Here is a 20177-nt window from a genome sequence, read left to right on the forward strand (position 1 = left end):
CCGTGCACGTTTCTTTTCGCGCACGCGTAGTTTGAGTCGCGTGGTGGTTGCGGTTCTGAGGTAGCGTTGAGTTCGTGTTGGGGCGCCGCGGCCGCCTGTCTCTGTACATAGAACGTAGGCGAAGTACGAAGATGCTGGTCTCCAAGGAGGTTCCCTGGCGGCGCCTTCGGGGCATTTCCTTCGGGATGTACTCGGCCGAGGAGCTCCGGTAAGAAGCTTGATGATGGGAGGCTGCCGGGTCTCCGGAGAAGCGGGTCTGGGGAACTACCGCTCCCACCAGGCTGTGCGCGCCGCTGTCCTTGGGACAGAAGGCGGCTCCGCGCGTGGCCTTTTGGGAGCGGTAGTTCGGTGACCTTGGGGGAGGGGAGCCTACGCAGCCGGCGTGGACTCGGGGTTGTGGCTGGACACCTCACTCGACATCTCTCTCTCGGGGGCAGCTAGCTGGAGAAGTGGTTAGAGCGCCGGACCTGGCCAGCGGTCGGGCCAGACTCTTCACCTCCCCCCCACCTTAGTTTCCTCTTTCATGAAACAGACATAGACACGACCCCTGCCTCCCAGGGTGGCTGTGACGAAAGCAAGCACCTCGCAACCTTAGAACTTCCTATCAATCGGAAGAAGTAAAAAATGGTCATTCCTGGTAGCTAGAAATGTCAGGTGGAAAATTCCAAGGCAGGACTCTTCCTCGACTCTCCCTTCTCCTTTCCTGACCCCACTGCCGCCCCTTAGCGCCTAAAGCGTCTGCCATCGATGCCCAATAATCATAGCTCATTGAATGAATGTACGAGAATGAATGAGTGATCGCATCAGGAGTGAGTGAAAAGTCATGAGGTTGTCATATTTGGATGGGAAAGTAAAACTTTTTTTTCCACCTGGAAAACAGGACCAATCCACCCAGTTTCACCTTTATTTTTTTGAATATTTCACATGAAGTAATTGCATAGAGAGGGGCAATGTGACTTAATGGAAGTAGCTCCTAATCAGGAGACTTGGACTTAGATCCAGACTGTGACCCTTCCTGCCTAAGAGACCTCATTTCCCTCATCTGTAAAATGGCCATAATGATGTTTGCAGGGCCAGAGGGTTGTCCACCTTAAAGTGGACAACTGCTGTTGTTCTGTTTACGTGTCCTTTTGTCTTGAACGTCAGAGCCTCATGATGATTATTGAGGATCTAAGTCATAGATCTATGTGACCATAGATCTCAAGGGAGCTTCAGAGGACCTCCAAGCCAGATTTACCCAAGAGTTGGTAGGTAAATCACCAGCCCCAGAAGGCTACATAACTCTCTTGGGGTCCTAGTCAGGTTTTGAGTCTTGTCTCCTGCTACTGGGACCAGAGTTTTTTCCACTGTGTTATTTTTAAAAGGGACACCAAGGAGGAGGAGGCAGTGTCCTGGATTCAGATCCAGGTTCTCTTACTAGAGGTGATTCATTGAACATTGACTGAGAGTTCCAAAAATGAGGACTGAAGTATCAGTTTTAGATGATACTGTTTGTGGATTGCCTCTGTTGAAGAGATGATGGATGGCATCATCTTGGCCACCCTCCCTCAGTTCACACCTGAAGAAACAGGAGCCCGTGGGTGTCAGAGTTGGGATTCAAAGCCCTGGCCTCTGGCTCTGAACTTGGCTGGCATGCTTAGCTTTCCACCCTTCTGCCTTCCAGGTTAACTTTCCCATAATGCTCATTTCATCACCATCTGCTCTATCTCTCCTCTCTCTGGGGGTCAGGGGAGGGAGAGACGGCCCATTGAATGCAAACTGAAGTTCAGCCTCTGCAGATAGTTTTTACAGGAAAATGGGTGAGGGGATGGATGGAGTTTCATGTGTATGAAAAATGATTGCAAAGGTCGTTTCCTGCACACGGTAAATGTTCCCTATGAAAGTTTGGCCCATATATGAGGGTGTTGAATTGAATGATGCAGTGTACAGCAAAATCTAAATCACCTTTTATCTGTAAAAAAAAAAAAACAAGCTACAAAGTTCACAGGGTTGTTGTGAGGGTCAAATGAATAACATGCAAAATCCTTGAAAACCCTATTTGCTTGTCAGCTGTTATCATTAGCGTTATGCAGGGGGGAGGAAGTACTCCCTGGGAGCTTGTATTCTGCCTGTGGGCCCATGTCATAGAAAAGAGGCAGGGGGAGAGAGAGAGAGGAGCCTAGGAAGAGGTACTCAAGCTTGGGGCTGCAGTAATGGTAGAAAAGGAGGTAGGAATGAGTGGGTGGGTGGGGAATAAGGAGATAATGGCTCTCTGTTCTGTATGTCTGGAGAGTATAAAGGGGAGTGGCTAGAAGTAAGGCTGGAGGTATGCATAGGAGGGCCTTCACCACTAGGCCCAGGAGGTTTTTATTCTATGGTCTACGCGCATCCTTGAATACTTTTGTCAGATGCAGATTATTTTGGCATAGTTTGCTGCGCTTTGGGCTTGCTCTGTTTAAAATCACCATGTGCTGGAATCTTGGCAAAGCAAAGAATGCTCTCTCAATCTACTGGAAACTGGGAACATCATAGATTTATGGCTGTAGCACTGGAAGGGACTTCAGAGGCCGTTTGGTATTCACCTTACTCTCTTTTTGCAGATGAAGAAACTGAGGCCCAGAGGTGGTAAGTGGTTTGCCCAAAGTTAGTAGACAGTCTAGGTAAAATTTGAACTCAGGTCCTCCTAACCCAATGTTCTTTCCACAGTTCCTTCAGTCCTGAGTTACGTTCTTGATATCCTTTCCAGAAGCGAGCATGTGGGATATGGAGAATGAATAATGGTGGGATGAATGACAGTAGCTGGTTTTGTAATTTTATGTTATGAATTTCCTTAAAATGAGGCATACCTGCCCATGAGAATGCATTGTGGGGGATGAGGGGGTTTAGAGCAGGCCCTTACAAATGATTTGCTAATTTATACGATGTAGCAGTTAAGTTCATTCTGTATTACAAATAATACATAGGACACCTTTCACATCTGACCTGGAAAATGTTGGTCTGTCCTTTCTCTTCAGGAAACTAAGTGTCAAATCCATCACAAACCCTCACTACGTGGACCATGTGGGGAACCCTTCAGTAAACGGCCTGTATGACTTATCCCTGGGACCGGCCGACTCCAAAGAAGCATGTTCTACCTGCGTGCAGGACTTTGGCAGCTGCCCCGGGCACCTCGGCCACATCGAGCTCCCTCTGATCGTCTACAATCCGCTCTTCTTTGATGTACGTATGTCCAGCTCTGCTTGACAAGTCAGGCCATCAACAGAACAACAGGCTTGGCTGAGTGCTAGAGCCCATTGGATTAAAGGACCCCTTAGAATGGGCCAGATCCTCAGTGGAGTCAAGTTGCTCATGGTTTTTGTCTGTAACCAAACTAATTCTCACCTATTTCCAACTCATGGTTAGTTTATTTGAATCCATTCACTTGGGAAAAACAGCACTGAAGGTGGCTATATAGCCTGAGTAGCCCAGTCTTTGGTCAGAGGACTTCATTCAGATGTGGCTTGTGGGGTGAGCAGTCTGTGCGGACAGAAGAGGGGAGGAGACTTGGTGCTGATCCCTTTTCTCTACTATTTTTTCCCAGTAGAATGGAGGGTCCTGGGCCAGGGACCGTTCCTGTTTTGTCTTTGTATCCTTGCTGCCTGGCACATAGTAGGTTCTTGACAAGTGCTCATAGACTGGTTCCATCTTAAAATCCTGGTACCCGTCGAGTGTGTTTCATCCTTGGTGACTTCTGTGATTTTATTCAGTTGCCAAATGGGCGGCCAGAGCTCTGGTTGAACGGCATGGTATTCTGCATTTGCTGACTTTCCCTTTTTCTGTGAGGCCTTTCCCCCATCTTAGCTGAAGGTCTGCTTGCTGTCATTAGCCTGTGGAGGGAGGGCTTGTGTTTTGTTTTGGCACAAAGGACCCTGGGAACACCCTGATGAGATTTTCGTTTTTTTGAAGTTTGCTCTGTATGGGGAGGTTGCCTCACCTCTTAGAGTTCTAGGATACTCTTGAAGACTGAGTTGAAGACAAGGTGCTATCCTGCATCTGTAGAGGGAATCTCCTCCCTGGGAGTTCCCCAATGAAGTCACAGATCTAGTCCTTTTTCCCTGGATCTTGTCCTAGTAATACTGATGTCGTGCTTTAAGGTTTATTAAGAACTAGATGTATATTTTCTCATTTGATCTTCACAGTTACCCTGAGGAGGTAATTAGGTAGGTGTCATTATTATCGCCATGATACAGATAAGGAAACTGAGGCAAACAAGTTAAGCAACTGTCCTAGGGTCATATAGCATGTAAGTGTCTGAATTAAGAGTCATAGTCAGGTGTCCCTTTGTAGCCAAACTGTGGGTATCATCGTTGCGCATAATTCTGTTGGGTCTTTTTGGTTTTCACTGCAATGCCATTAGGAGGCATCTCAGTATGATGAAAGATCTGCTGGATTTAAAGTAAGCAGAGAGTGTGATCAGAACCCTCTTTCTGGTCCTTGTGTGATTTCATCTGTGAGATGGGAAGATGGGACTCAAGGAGGTACCTTGAATGTACCTTCTGGCTCTAAATAAGTGATCCACTCTGCTTTAAATAATTCATCTCTTGTTTTTATGTCCCGTGGATCCCACCCACCTCATCCCCTACCCGTACTTTGTAGGAAAAGACAAAATAAAAGAAGGCAGTTCAACAAAACAACCAACCCATCCACCAAGTCTGACGGTACAGGCCATGCTCTGTACTATCCCCTGACTCCTTCCTGGGGGAGGGGAGGTGTCTCCTCTTTTCTTTGGAGACAAGCTTGTTCATGGTAATTATTCAATATTTGGTCTGGGTTTCTATGTGTAAGCCTTCAGTGCTTGCTCTTACAGCTCTGCAATCTCCATTAGCTTTGGAGTGAGCTGTTCTCCCTGTGGATCAGAGGAAAGAGGAGCATCACATGTTTACTTAGCCACTTGCCAACCCTTCAGTGTTGTCTGTGGACCCTTGGCCTCACCCATTAACACAGTATTTTCCTCTCTTCTCTTCAGAAACTCTACCTGCTGATCCGGGGCTCTTGCCTAAATTGCCACCTTTTGACTTGTCCTCGGCCAGTGGTTCACCTTCTGTACTGCCAACTGCGAGTCCTTGAAGTTGGGGCACTTCAAGGAGTCTATGAACTTGAGAGTACCCTAAATAGGGTAAGTGATGTGCGACTGTCCCAGAAGTCAGAGGAAAGCCCAGGCTAGAGGAGGAGCAGGGGCCCCAGGGGACCCCTTGGGAAAAAGGTGGGGGGAAGAGGGGAGGGTGGATCTGGAGGAAAGTGGAAACACATGTTGTGGCCCCCTCTGGGTTTGCCAGTCTATCAGCAAAGGACAGTTCAGGTTTCAATGAAAAGTGGCTCATGGGAGTGTGAACACCAGACTTTGAGAGTGGAAGAAAGACTTTCATTTTGTTTTCCATTGAGACTTTGAAATGTTAACTGTTCATGTCCCAACTGGTGCTTCAGAGAAGTTTGAGATATGTGACCCTTCCCTGGACCAAAGGAGGTCTGTAAGTCCTTTCACTTTGATGGTTGGTTGGACCTGCGGGTTCATAGAATAAGCCTGTGAGCCTTCTCCTTTGTCCTTTCTTTGGGCACTAGAGACAGGGCCAGCCCAGAAGCTTTGGCATTCTTTTGTACTTCTCGAGTTTGTCTTAGTCTGGGATGTGTGGGTTTGACTCAGCTGCTCCTTTGTGATATAAAAGGTCATTCTTGTGAGCATTTGTGCTGCTCTGGTCTGGAGGGGCCAAGGAAAAGGATGGGGAGTTCTAGAAGGCTTGTGAAGTATTGCCATGGAGTAGTAGAAAGAGCCTGGCCGGGGACCACTAATTTTCCTTTTATTTTTCAGTTTCTAGAAGAAAACCCTAATCCTTCCATCCATGAGATTCAGGAAGAATTAGAACAGCACACTCGGGCCATCCTGGGAAACAACCTGCTGGGGGCCCAGGGCTCACAGGTGAGCATGAGGGCCTGACCCTGTAGATCTGCCTGGGCAGAAGGTCTTCCGAAAGGGCTCTTTCTGATCTGAAGGACTTTGTTCATATGTTCCAGGTGAAGAATGTTTGTGAGAGTAAGGGCAAGCTGATTGCCCACTTTTGGAAAACACACATGGCTTCTAAGAGGTGTCCCCATTGCAAGTGAGTGCCTGGCAGCTGGGGTGTCTGCATCCTTGTGTTTACAACTCTTCACAGCCCTACGCTGAGGGCGCTCTTCTTCTTTCTCCCCAGAACTGGGAAGTCAGTGGTTCGGAAGGAGCACAACAGCAAGCTCACCGTCACCTACCCTGCTGTGGTTCACAAAAAGGCCAACAAGGAGAAGGACAAGGCCAGGAAGACAGCGGGTAAGGCATTCCACTGCTTTTGTTTGGACAGCCGAACAATTGCAGACTTTTGAAATGTACCCCAGGTATCCCTGAGCTGGCAGGAACCTCAGCATCCGTTGTGTCCAGCTGTGGCCATCTGTCTTGTTTGCTGGGTCCCCAGCTGCTGTGTCATCTGGCTTCCACTTGATGCTCCCCAGTGATGGAAAATTCTCTGTATAATCTGTTTTATTTTTGGACAACTCTAAGCACTGACAAAATTTTCTTTCTCCTTAAGTGAAACCTGCCTTCCTGTAGCTCTGGGTTGGGTGGGTTCAGTTGGATCACGTAGCTTTATGGGCCTTTGGTGGTGGCAGTGGCTGCTAATAGCCTATTTCTGTAGCACTCTCACAGCCCTAGCATGTAAGGAGGGCATATTACAGGGGAGACACTGAGGCCCACACAGGTTGTCGCACTCAGCCGTGGTCACCCAGCTAGGAAGTATTGGAGGTAGCATTCAGATTCAAGTCTCCTTCCTCCCAAGATGGGCACTCCTTTCACTCCTCCCTGCTGTCACATGGAGGCATAGCAAGTGTGTCTGTTGACTGAGCTCCCTGTTACCTCCACTGTCTCCTTTTCACTTCCAGCCAGAACCATTGTCCTTACAAAGTCCACACCTATTTGTCATCTGTGTACTGTGCTTCCTGCCTAACCCTTTTCCCTCACAGATGGATGAGTGAGTGCCTTCTTCCCAAAAGTGTGGCATAAGTGCACAGCTCTGTGAACCCTTTGATACAGGGGAGGCAGCATACCCCAGGGCAAAGGGGCCTGACTCTGGGCTTAGAGGATTTGGGTTTAGATCCTGCCTCTGCTGCTTGTCGAGATCACCTCACTCTCTTCATCTGTAAAATGAGGAGATGGGCCTGAAGACCATGGAGAGTTTGTGACAACTCTGGATCCAAGATCAGAAGAGAGAAATGTTAGCTTTGCCAACCTTAAACCTCTATCTGAAGGCTAGCTCTTTGCTTGTGTGTTGTCTTCCCTCTTCACTGGCTTCTTAGCAGTGTTCAGAGTCCTTTTGTATCATAGATGCCTCTGCTTACACACTTCCTCCTTTGCATTATGTTTGACTAGACTGTGAAGGCATATCCCTCACGGTTTTCAGAATCTCTTAGTTTAGTTTAGTTGAGTTTTTGTGGAGAAATGGTAGGATGGATAGAGAATGTGGACCTCTGGGGTGAGATCCCAGCTCAAACACATCCTGGATCAGTGACCCCAGCCAAGGTGCCTCTTAGGGCCCTGGGTTACAAGGCACTGTGTTATACCTAGGCCCAGGAGGAGATTTTGAGGCAGAGGGATAGGAGAATGAGCAGGAAGTGGGAAGGTTGTAGGATCAGCCTATGTGTTACCTGCATGGGGGGGTGGGAGTGCCAAAATCAGTGGAATCATGTCCTTCCCTACCTCCTTTGCCTCCCTCCCCCCAAGTCTGCCTGAGCATGAGTGTACGCATGTGTAAGATCTAACACCCATGCTAAAGCCTTTGGATCCCCATCAAGATACCCCCAGTACAATCCTAGGCCATGGGGTGGATTTCATCAGTCTCTGGACACAGGAAACTTTAACTGTGCCTTTTCAACATCCCTCATACTCATCATCTGCCATAGTTTATCTAGCTGTTCCCTGATCTGTGGGTGACATAGCTGACCTCACTTCTCAGTGACCCTGTGCACTCCTGCTGAGCCCTCCCTGTCCTAAAAAAGGATGGTTAAGCAGAATAAAGACCTATGGGCTGGTGTCTGATCATTAAGTCACCTTTATCTGCATAGATTCTGCAGCTTGTCTGTGGAGAAGAACGAATGAAGAAAGCTTTTATTAAACAGTTAATATGTGCCAAGCATCAGTACGCATGAGGGATACAAATGGCAAAGTCAGACCATCCCTGCTCTCAGGGGCCTCACATTCTGTTGGGGTGATGACACAGGGAAGGTTTCAGCTAGAAGTCAGATGGAAAATTCCCATGGTTAGGATTCAGTAGCAAAGGTGGTAGTGATGTCTGTTCACTGATCAACTCCTAACAGTTTCTGAGGTTGAACTGTTTGACAGTGCTAAGGACTTTGGTGACAAGAGGAGGGAAACATGCCTTACTGTCAGGAGGGTTAGTGAGCATTTCTCCGGAAGCCACATCCTGGCACATCCCTCTGAAACTGGAAAGTCATTAATATGGAAGAATGAGGGGCAGCGGAGAGCGCTTGTTTCCCACTGTTTTCTTTATTGAGGAAACAAGAAGGTTAAAGTCAGATGTTTGGTGCAGACTTATTTGCAGCATCTCTATGCCATGGGCAAAGGAACTGTAGGCGCCATCCTTTTTGAATTCAAGGACCCCTTGTTGCAGTTTTTCTATTAGTATCTCTTGGTTGAATTGATGTGACAATAGGCTATTAATTCAGTAGTATGTGTTAGGATATGATCTCTGCATGGGAGAAGACAGCTCCCACATTGAAGAAATCATAGATCCTTTGCCATATATCTTTGCATATTTGTGTGATATGTATGAAATGAGATCCATTCAGTCTGCAGAAGGTGTGTTTGCTTTGTATTGTCTTGGGTCATTTAATGAGATGGACTCCTTGGGAATCACCCAGTGACCCTCAGCTGAAGAGCCCACTGGTAGTGTGTTTGGAAGGATTGAGCCTGTGGATGGCCTAGCAGCACATGTGTACTCAAGATGAGGAAGGAGGTGCTGCAGACAAAGAGAAAGGAAAGGGCTTGTCACCCCCAGACTTCCTTGCACTAATTTTATTATTTGTTTTTGGTTTTCTCTTCCCAGTCCCAGAAATCGATGAAACTCATTTGGGGAAACGGGGCTACTTGACCCCCAACACTGCCCGAGAACATATCTTGGCTCTTTGGGAGAATGATGGTAATGTACTCTAGCCGAGGAGTCTTTTAACTTCTGTGTACTCTCTTGCTCATTTGTTTACCAGTGACCATTGCTGTCCTCCACTGAGATCTGTCCCTCATGTTGGATCTCCCCAAGCGGAACGTTTACACAGTCATTATGTTACTGAAAAGTTGAATGCCATACCATTGAAGAACATGCTGTATAAAATTGTTTTGTGCTGAAGTATTTTCTTTAGCTGCCTAAGTGATTCCTTGAAGAAGCTGGGATTTTTCTACTTTAGATATTTCCATTCTGACTGTGGTCTAGTCAGAACCAGCCAGGCCAGCTGACTCACTGTGTTCTGGGAGACTCCGCTTTCAGTAGTGCCTCAAATTTCTTTAGCTCCTTGAGAACTGCATTCTTTACAACATCACTCTGAGGTAGTTTGTGCAGGTAGTATTATTCCCATTTCATTGATGGGAAAATCAAGACCAAGTAAGTTAAATGACTTGTCTATGAAATAGCCAGTAAGGGTCAGAACTGGTATTGGAACCCAGGTCCAGTGACTTCTAGTACACTGCCCTTCCCCCTACCTTGGGAAGAGTGCTTACAGATGAATCATTGGTGGTTGGGTATTAAAAATGTCGAAGGAGAAGACATTTAGAGATATGTGCATATGTACCAAATCGTTTGTCAGTCCTGCTGTTAATACCTGCTGATTAAACTTCTTTGAGACTAGAAAACCCTTCTATAATGTTTAGATTAGTCTGTTCTCTTTGTGCCTCCTTAACAGAATTTCACTTAGTATGTTTTTGTAGAACTAGTTAATGAATGAAGCCAATATGGAAGCAAACAAAGAAAAAGGATAAAGGCTTTTTAATTGGCAGTTCAGAGTGAGAGCTTTGCATTTAGACCAAGAGAATTCCTGAGTTCAAATCTTAGCTGTTACTGTGTGACCTTGGGTAAGTCACTTCTAATCTCTGGGCCTCAGTTTCCTCATTTTAAAAGTGAGAATTGGACTAGGTGATATATAAGGTCATGTCCAACTCTCGGAAGTATCATCTAAGGCAGGCAAAAGTAGTACACAAAAGGTCACTTAATTGAATAGGACGTTGCCAGTTTTAAATAGCCCTCCAGTCTTTTGCCCTTTGATCGTTAGACTTCCAGTTCAAAGCTCTTGTTCGTATTAGGTGAGACAGACTTTTTTTAGGACTCTAAAATATAAATGGTTTTGGGTATTGTCAAAGAATTTTCTGCATTTGTTAAAATAGTTGGTGTTGATATCTTGCTTATGTTGCTTATGCTCATCCTAATGGGGAACTACTCTTGTATTCCTCATGTGAATCCAACTTGGTTATAGTGAATTATTTTCTGGCTCTTGCTGTAGTTTCCTCATGATGGTTTTTCTTAAAATTGTCATGTCAATATTAATGAGTATGATTGGATTATAGTTTTCTTTTTCTGTTTTGTCTCTCCCTTGTTTGGATAGTAGAACCCCAAAAAAGAAGTTTTGGTAAATGCTTTCATTCTCTCTTTTGGAGAATAATTTTTGTGGTACAGGATTAATTGTTCTTTAACTGTCTAATATAATTTACTTATAAATCTGTCTGGTCTGGGTTTTTTTAAAATTTGGCACTTTATGGTTTATTTGGGTTTTTTTTCTGGTTGATTTAAGATCTTTATTATTTTATTAGTTGTATTTTGCATTTTTGTGGACTACTTATCAACTTCTTTTGAATTCTTAGTTTTTGTTGCCATGTAAATTTGTACAATGGTTTCTGATGTTTCTTTTTATTTCCTCTTTGCTTGTTGTGAATTCACATTGATAATTTGATTTAGACAGCTTTCCTTATGTTACAGCTGGGAGAGTAACTGTGTGGCCATTAAGCTCATTAACCACCAAGAGTGTCCTTTTTTATTTGGCTCCTTTGTAGAAATGATTGAATGGCTCTTTCATTTTGGTGCGCTTCTATTTGATTTACTGAGTTTACTTACTTTCAATCACAGGTTTCTTTCTGAACTACCTTTTCTCGGGATTAGAGGATACTGGCACGGAATCTAAATTCAATCCCCATGTCTTCTTTTTGGATCTGGTGGTGGTACCACCTTCCAGGTAACAAACTAATTCCATGCCAGCCTGGAAGGAGAATCGAATGATACCCTGTCACTTGGAGGGGGGATGTATGATTCAGGTGAGGGAAGGATGGCAGCAGGTCCTCCCTGAGGCTGACCCACCAAGTCAGCTGGGAATCAGAATAAAGGATTGTTCCATTCTAGACTCTTTGTAACTTTGTAGTGGTGTGGGTGGGGGCTACAGTGGATGTTAGTTGCTTTTTCAGTAACAAACATAAGAGGGAAGTTTCTGCTTTTTTTCTTTGGTGTGTTAACCCTTGTGTTGCATTGTAGGTATCGCCCAGTCAACCGCCTCGGGGACCAGATGTATACCAATGGCCAGACAGTGAACTTGCAGGCTGTTTTGAAGGATGTGGTGCTGATTCGAAAGCTTCTGGCCCTGATGGCCCAAGAACAGGCCCTGCCAAGTGAGGGGATAGAAGTGAAAGGGAAGGAGATCCAGAATGGCTCCCCAGAGGTACTATGACAATGCCTACGTTCAAGACTGAACTGGGGCTGCACCGAAGGGTTGAGACAGAAAAGTTGATTGTGCAGTGTAAAAGATTTTGGGGCATTCTCTGGAACTGACCTGCATTTGGTTTGTTTAGCTCTTTGGAGACCTTGCACCTGAGAGTTGAGCCTTGAGTTAGACATTGTGGCAGAGTGGAAAGAGTCTTGCAGTCGGCTGGGGTTCTGGGCCTGCTAGGTTCTTTTGGACTGACATTTATTGAGCAGCTGCACAGGGTGGGGGGAGGCTGTGTCATCTCGATCAAGGCAAGTCCTCTTTTCCTCAACCTATAGAGTCAGGGTTTACTCTAGATTCTTCTGGAAGATTTCTTCTAGCTCTGTATCCCATAATGACCCAGTATGTGGATTATTGGGCACATTTTAAATTCATGTTCTCCCTGACCCTGGCACCTCTTTGGCATGCATGAGCTCAGGGAGGGCATGCATGAGCTCAGGGAGTGTACCAGCCAACTTTTCTTTTGGAAAAAAACAAAAACACTTCTGGTATCTTTTCTTTTTTATATCCCCTTCAGTCCCAGATAGAGCCTGCTTCCCTTCCCCTACCTAGAAAGTCATCTCTTGTAGTAGAGAATGAAAAAGAAAGGCACCACAAAAGGAGCCCCAGCACTGAGTCTGTCAGTGTACACACGTCACTGGGCAGGAGGGAGGGAGGCTCCTGGGCCCTGCCTGCCTGGGACCCTGCCTTCATGTGCCCAGCATCTACTTTAACTTTGTGGGTCTCTATGTTCCCATCGCAGCCATTGTTTTCCTGTACCTGCTTCTCTCTGAGCTAGACTGAATAAATCTTTCCTGTGTTTTCTGAACATTTTTCTTAGTATGCAGTAGCATTCCATGACATTCACATACCAGTTTGTTTAGCCTCCCCTCACTTGATGACATGTACTTTATTTCCACTTGAAAAAGTACTTGCTATGAAATATATTTCCAAGTGCCTGAGATTTTCCTGTCTTTGGCCTTCTTGAGGAGATCTCTGCTTAGCAATGGAGTCTTGGGGTCAAAGACCATAGAGTTTTTCTGCCACAGTAACCTTATGAAAAGATGAGTTCATTTAGACCATTTCGGTCATTTTAGTAATTAAGAATTTCTTTTCTGAGTTCAGTGAGAGATAGCTATTCAGAAATCTATTTACCGTTGGTCATATGATCAAGGAATAACACTGATAGCAGTGAACATTTATATAACAAGTGAAAGTCTGAAATTTGTTCACACTTCCTATCATTGGGTCTGTTGGGGTCATCTTGTCCGACCCCTTCATTTCACGAAGGAAACGACAGCACTCCCAGACCCCCCCCTTTTTTTTTTTTTAATTTCAACAGCCTTCTAACTTTTCTCATAATGTAAATCAACATGGTATGGTGAAAAACTATCATTCCACTGGACATCAGGTTACCTGTGTTTTAATCCTGACCTCTCTCCCTCCCTCTCTTCCCTCCTTCCCATTTGCTGCTCACGGAATAATGGGCTAGACCTGAGGGAGGCAGTAGGTTCAGCTGCAGCACAGTCTTTGCCACGCAGATGGTTTCATTAGTTTCTGTGGCCAAAAATCAAGTCCTCTTCTTTGGCCAAGGGTCTGTCAGGAGGATCAAATAATACCAGTTTTTTTTTTCTTTAACATCTCTCAGCAAACACAAATGTTCACATAAACATGAGAAAGATTGTGAGTGTGCACTAAACCAAACTTGAGTCTTTCGTAGACTTTTTTAAATTTTAATTTAATATTAAGTCTTACCAAGGTAGTGGCAGTGGGGGCATCCTGTTTGGGTGGGTTGCTTTGGAGCACATTTTCTGTTTGTCATTTGTGTTGTTGTCCATTTATGCTGCCATAGGAACCAAAGTTCGGAGCTAGAAGGAACCTTAGAGGCCATCTGGTCCAAACTTCGGGGTAGGGGAGGATGGTGAGTGATTTGCCCAAGGTCACACACAATTAGTAAACATCAGGGCTGGATTTGACCCAGGGCCCTCTGAACGTCGAGTTAGTGGTTTTTTCCACTGTCCCCTTGTTCTTTTGGTTCTGAATTTTTCCTTTGTTCTGCATCATTTTATACAAATTCTCCCATGTCTCTGGGTATTCTTGACGTGTATCATTTCTTATGCTATAATCCTGTTCCATTTCATTCAACACCCATTCCCCAAATAGTACATATCTGTGTTATTTCCACTCTTTGGCTATGATGAATAGTACTGCTAGGGAATTTTTTGTATGTGTTGATCTTTTTCCCTCTCCAGTTACATTGTTAGGAGAATGGTCTATAAAATTAGGGGCTGAATTAGACTGGGAATGTGATTAGTCTAGGTCCCTTTGGCAGTCTGGAGAAGGCTACAGATGCCTTTTCAGAATTAAAAAAAAATTCTTAGATGAAGGAAATGCTGAATTTTAGTTAGAAGTTAGTGAAAATAAAGATACAATTCTTGATGTTTAAAATTTTTCAATTTTTTGCCATCCACGTTCACACACCCCCTCAGATGTATCCGTGGACACTCAAGAAACAGGTCTATGGATCCCAGGTTAAGAACTCCTGAATTAAATGATCCTTGAGATTCCTTTCAGTCGTGATGTTCTCTTGTTTTACAAGCAGGAGCAAAATTGGTACCACATTTCTGTGAAACTTTTGAGTGCTCTTGAGAAGGATTTTAATTGTCATGCCCTCAGCTCACCACGAGGTGGAGCCCATTGTCTTAGTGGACTCTAGAAGCCTTTGAAGAGGTTGGGTCCATTTGATGCCTTGCCCCAGAGGGATGCATCAGCCCATCTGCAGCCTTTGACCGCCAGCCTCTGCTTGGCTGCTGCTGGTAGGCAGCGCGTGGGCTTAGTTCTGCTTTTGACACTTTTTCTGTTTTTTTGTAACATGCACCCACTGCTCCTTTGGGCCAAGTAGAACAAGCCTGTTCTGGTTCCTCAAGGGTGGCCTCTGTAATTCTTGGTTGTTTTTTTTCCCAAGAAAAAATGGTCTGCTTCATTCTGTGATCCAATTCCATAGACCTTTCTCTGGATGTGGGAGGCGTTTTGCCTCAAGAGTCTGTTGGGAACATTTTAGGTTCCCATCAGTTCATATAAATCTTTCCATGCCTCTCTGAAGTCTTCCTGTTCATAATTTCTTACACCACAATAGTATTCCATTATGTTCATATACCACAACTTGTTCAGCCATTCACCAATTGATGGGCATCCCCTTGCTTTCTAGTTTTCAATGACCACAAAGAGAGCTGCCATAAATATTTGTGTACATGTGGGACCCTTTCCCATTTTTATGATCTCTTTGGGATATAGCCCTAGAAGTGATATTGCTGGATCAAAGGGTATGTACATTTTTGTAGCCCTTTGGGCACAGTTCCAAATTGCTCTCCAGAATGGTTGGATCAGCTCACAGCTCCACCAGCAGTGAATTAGTGTTCCAACTCTCCCACATCTTCTCCAATATTTATCTGCCTGTTTTGTCATGTTAGCCAGTCTGGTAGGTGTGATGTGGTGCCTCAGAGTTGTTTTGATTTGCATCTCTCTAATCAATAGTGATTTAGAGCATTTTTTCATATGAATATAGATAGCTTTAATTTCTTCTTCTGAAAACTCCTTGTTCATATCATTTGACCATTTATCAATTGGGGAATGACTTGTATTCTTGTAGATTTGACTCAGTTCTCCATGTATTTTAGAAATGACAGCCTCTATAATTCTTAAAGCTGAGCCTGTCCCTTCCTATTTCCATTGCTCAGGCTGCTCCTGATGATGACCACCCTGCTTTGGACAGGCTATTGTCCTTCCCATAATACTACTCCCACAACATAGCAGTTCTCTAGAAGTGATTTCCCAGCGCTGAAGGCAGCCAGACCGTCCCCTCTCTGGTTTGTAACCTTGGGAAAGGCAACATGGTTTAGGAGAAAGAGGGCTAAACATGGAATGAGGAGGCCCTGACATTAGCTGCCTGAGGGGCCTGGAGCTAGTCCCTTCATCTCTGCCTCAGCCACCTCTCTGATGGGCTGCTATCTGCCTTGGTGGAGGGCATTCCTACCCTGGGCCTTGACCCAGTGGTGTAAGGATCATGAGGTGTTGGGGGTTGGCTGTTACCTTACACTTTTGGCTCATTGACTTTGTGGTCTAAGAGCCTATTGTCTAGTGGTATCTCCTTTATTCTGATCTTTGTAAATGTGGGACTTTTTAATTTAGTTTAATTTCATCTTAGAGTCCGTCCATTGTTTTAGTCTCTCATGGACTTCTGGGTTCCCAATTCCATCAGCAAATGAGTTTGCTATCCCTCTCATCATTTGTAGGTTTGAAAAACTTCAGAAGTTTTTCATCTGTGCTGCTGGTGAAAATGCAGTGTCTGACAGCTCTGGGCTCCTTTGGGGGGGACGTCCAGCTGTTACTCTTGACTTGTTGGATCTGGTCATTTGACCAGTTCTGGCACCATCTGCCTTAGTCTGTGTCTCTTCTTATTACCCAGAAGGCTATCCTGTGAGACTTTGTCCACAGCTTACTGATAAACATATTCTGGTGCTTTCTCTTGGTGTACTGGGCCTGGAGTCAGGAAGTCCTGAGTTCAAATCCAACCTCTGGCACTTAATAGATGTGTGACCCTTGGCAAATCACTTAACCTTTATCTACCTCAGTTTTCTCAACTATAAAGTAGTTTTAAAGTAGCACCTACTTCTCAGGGTTGTTTGAGGATTAGATGAACCATGTAAAGCTCTTAGCCCAGCAACTGGCACATTGGAGGTGTGTGATAAATGCTTATCTTACCCACTTGTCCCTCCTGGTGATCAGTTTCTTTTTCTAATGCTCGTGAATGCTCTAACTGCTTCTAAATGCTCATAAATCAGTATTTTAATATTTCTGTTCTAGACTTTTGCCTTGAAGTGAAATCAAGTTCATTGGCTTCCACTTCAGTAATTCCCTTCATCCCCCTTTTTGAAAATTTGTTATTTGTCCATCTCTAGTCTGTTAGCATTTCTCTGTGACTTTTTAGAGGTCATCAAATGTTTCAGCAAGCACATCTATTTCTAATTCTTTCTAGCTTTGGACCTGAAATCATTGAGCTAGGGTGCAGCAGCTAGGGTGCCTTTTCGCCATTTCCTCAGTTACGTTCAGTTTTAATTCCCTGTTAATTCATTTTGTTCTGGCTTTCTCTGTTTGAGGATTATTCCCCTTGGTAGGGAAAACAAAAGCAGTAAGGAGGCTGTTTCTGTAACATCCCGAGTTTTCCCCTGGGAAATCCTTTTCATTGGCCAAAGTCTGATGAGAAATCATTTTAGAGTGATACTTAAAAAAAGGACCAAATCCTCCTTCCTTAACATCACTTAAATTAGATACTGCGTCTCCCCGACCCATTGGTGAGTGAAGTCCTTGACAAGCCCAGGTTTTCTCTGCCCACAGTGAGTGAGGGGTGCAGGAAGCATCGAGGAAGGACAGTCTGCCCTGTGGTCTTGACCTTCCTCTGGCCCCTCACTGGCAAGGGCAGAGCCTTTGTTTTCCCCAGATCAACCCTGTTTGTACCCAAGGGGCTTTCTCCTCTTCAGTAATGGCCCTCTCTCTCCTCTCAGGTCCATCAGTAACGGGAGGGCGGAATGGGGGGGTGTTTGCTGGTCCTGCCAGTCTTGTGGCTATTGCCCATTACTGGATGAGGCCTCACTTTGCCTGTTTGGCTCCCCTTACTATTAAGGTTCTAAGCACTTTCACTAACTAGACGCTCCCCCCATATCCCCCCCTATATCCTTTCCGTTTTATACAGAGAAATAGTGTACTTGTGTATTGGGTTTAAGTGCTGCCTCTAGTAGATACTGGCCGTGGTCCCCTGGACAAGTCAGTTAACCTCTATGAATTATCCGTAACCAGATTATACAGTCTGCACTGGTAGAAGAATTTCTTCCCTGGGAGCTCCCAGTACTCATCAACCTAATTAATTAATTAATTAATTCTAACTCTAACTCTAACCCTAACCCTAAATGCGCTCGATTCAATTCTAACCCCCTAACCCAGATCCTATCCAAAAATCAAGTGGCATACTAACATTACTTCTGGTGGATAGGAGGTTCCCAAAACTTTTCTGTAACTTCCTCTCTTTCTTTCCTCACAAAGCCCCATGGAGACCTTCCCCAAAAAGATAGGAAGCACTTAATGAATACTTGCTGATTGAGATAGGAAGCATTCTTTCACTTGCTGCTGGGGTGTCTAGATCTGCACTAATGAGGCCCTGGCTTTTGCACTTCCCTGTCCTTCAGATACTGAGGGATTGTCTCCCTCCATATTTCATCAAGTGACTGCTCACCTCGCAACAGTCCAACTCCTTCCCTTCCCCTCCCCGCCATAGTAATCTTTTCCTCCTCAACATCACTAAGTGTTGCTCTAGGGCAGCATGTGGGTTGAACTGTCTGAAGGGGTACAGGAGGCACTGAGATGCTGCTCAGGGGGGTGAAGCACCTTGTAATATTCCCTGGCCTTCACGCAGCAGCTGGCCTGGGCTTTGATATTGGGCAGACCTTAGTGCATCCTCACAGCATTCATGTTACTGCTTGCCACCCTTTTCTCTAAGCAAGAGGAAGATCAGTGATTAATATCTGTGCTGGGCTGGTACAGGTTTTGTACTTAATCCATCACAAGGCTGGGTTGTGGGAACTAGCCTGCTTGGGACAGAAATGTTGATGGAAAGGTGAATCTCTGGATCCTAGATTTGGAGTTGAACGGGCCTCATAGGTCACCCTGTCAGGTTCCTTCAGTGACCTGTTCAGGGTCACACAGGTAGCATGTGGCAGAGATGGGATGATTGTCCTTCTGCTGAAGACAAGTGGCACTTTCCCACCTTAATACCCACGTATTTACTCTCCTGGAGAGTTTCTCTTCATGTATATCTTTAGGTTCCCTCCTAGATTGAAGCTTTCTCTAATTTACCAGGGCCAGGCCAGAATCATTCTTTTTTTCTTTTTTTCAGGCTGCATCCCTTTATCTTGTGCTTAATTAGGTTGGTGAAAGCAAAGCTTCTTTTCTTAACCAGTCATTTCTAGATGCCTGCCTCCCTCCCTCCCCCACTGAGCCTTCCCTTGTAACTAGTAAAAAGCATGTGAGCAAAAGCAGCTGATACGAGAACCATGAGAACATGTAGTAATCACCGCTAGCATTTATGGAGTGCTTTAAGATTTGCAAAGCGCTTTCCAAAAAGGGTCTCATTTGATCCTCCCAACAATCCTGGGAGGTTGGTACTGTTATCACCCCCATTTCATAGTTGTGGAAAATGAGACTCACCCAAGGTCATACAGTCAACCAGCATTCATTAAGTGCCTGTACTAGACACAGTAAAACAAGCTAAACCAAAGCAATAAAACCAGCCCTGCTCTCAGGGAGCTCATAGTCTTAATGGACTCCCAGGTCACAGAGCCAGTCAGCCTCTGAGGCAGGATTTGAACACAAAGTATTTTTTTAAAATTATTTTTATTTTGTTCAATATTTCCCAATTACATGTAGAAATTTTAACAGTAATTTTTAAAAATTTGAGTTTGAAATTCTCTCCCTTTAGTTCCTTCCACCCTTGAAAAGGCAATTTGGTGTTGATTGTACTTGTGAAGTCATGCAGACCATTTCTGTGTTAGCCATATTGCAAAAGAAAACACAAACAAAATAGAATAAAAATAAAGTTAAAAAAATATGTTTCAGTTTGCATTCAGAGTTCATCAGTTCTCTCTCTGGAGATTTTTTCATCATGGATCCTTTGGAATTGTCTTTGGATAGTAATCATAGTTAGAGTAGCTAAGTCTTTCACAGTGTATCATCCCTAAAATATGGGTGTTACTGTGTAACAGTTCTGGTTCTGCTTGTTTCACTTTGCATGAGTTCATATAAGTCTTCCCAGGTTTTCCGGAAACCATCCTGCTTGTCATTTCTTACAGCACAGTAGTATTTCACCATAATCGCAGACTGCAACTTGTTTAGCCATTCCCCAGTGGATGGGCATCACTTCAATTTCCGATTCTTTGCCACCACAAAAAGAGTTGCTATAAATATTTTTTAAGTCTTTCCCTTTTCTTTGATCTCTTTGGAATACAGACCTAGTAGTGAATGTTGCTAAGTCAGAGGGTTTGCTCAGTTTTATAACCCAGTTCCAAATTGTTCTCCAGAATGGTTGAGGGTATGTCACAACTCCACCAATAATGCATTAGTGTCCCAATTTTTTCATGTCCCCTTGAGCATTTGTCATTTTTCTTTTCTATCATTTTAGCCTGTTTGATAGATATGAGGTGGTTTCTTAGAATTGTCTTAATTTGCACTTCTCTAGTCAGTGGTGATTTAGAGCATTTTTCATGTGACTGTAGATAGCTGTTATTTCTTCTGAAAACTGCCTGTTCATATCCTTTAATCAGCTGGGGAATGGTTTTTTTATTTTTACAACTTTGGCTCAG

The 20177-nt window shown here is 44.5% G+C and overlaps 1 protein-coding gene across 1 annotated transcript in view; it reads left to right on the top strand.

Annotated features, from left to right (window-relative positions):
• Positions 1-8: 8 nt before the first annotated feature.
• Positions 9-20177, top strand: part of POLR1A (RNA polymerase I subunit A) — an 80912-nt gene continuing 60743 nt past the window's right edge. The window contains exons 1-9 of the mRNA XM_072636952.1: positions 9-208; positions 2994-3198; positions 4985-5134; positions 5825-5932; positions 6028-6113; positions 6204-6316; positions 9102-9194; positions 11163-11268; positions 11562-11745. Coding sequence (XP_072493053.1) covers positions 132-208; positions 2994-3198; positions 4985-5134; positions 5825-5932; positions 6028-6113; positions 6204-6316; positions 9102-9194; positions 11163-11268; positions 11562-11745 — 1122 coding nt within the window. The 5' untranslated portion in view covers positions 9-131. The remainder of the gene's footprint in view (positions 209-2993; positions 3199-4984; positions 5135-5824; positions 5933-6027; positions 6114-6203; positions 6317-9101; positions 9195-11162; positions 11269-11561; positions 11746-20177) is intronic.

Source organism: Notamacropus eugenii, chromosome 1, assembly GCF_028372415.1.
Source record: "Notamacropus eugenii isolate mMacEug1 chromosome 1, mMacEug1.pri_v2, whole genome shotgun sequence".
Lineage (NCBI taxonomy): Eukaryota > Metazoa > Chordata > Mammalia > Diprotodontia > Macropodidae > Notamacropus > Notamacropus eugenii.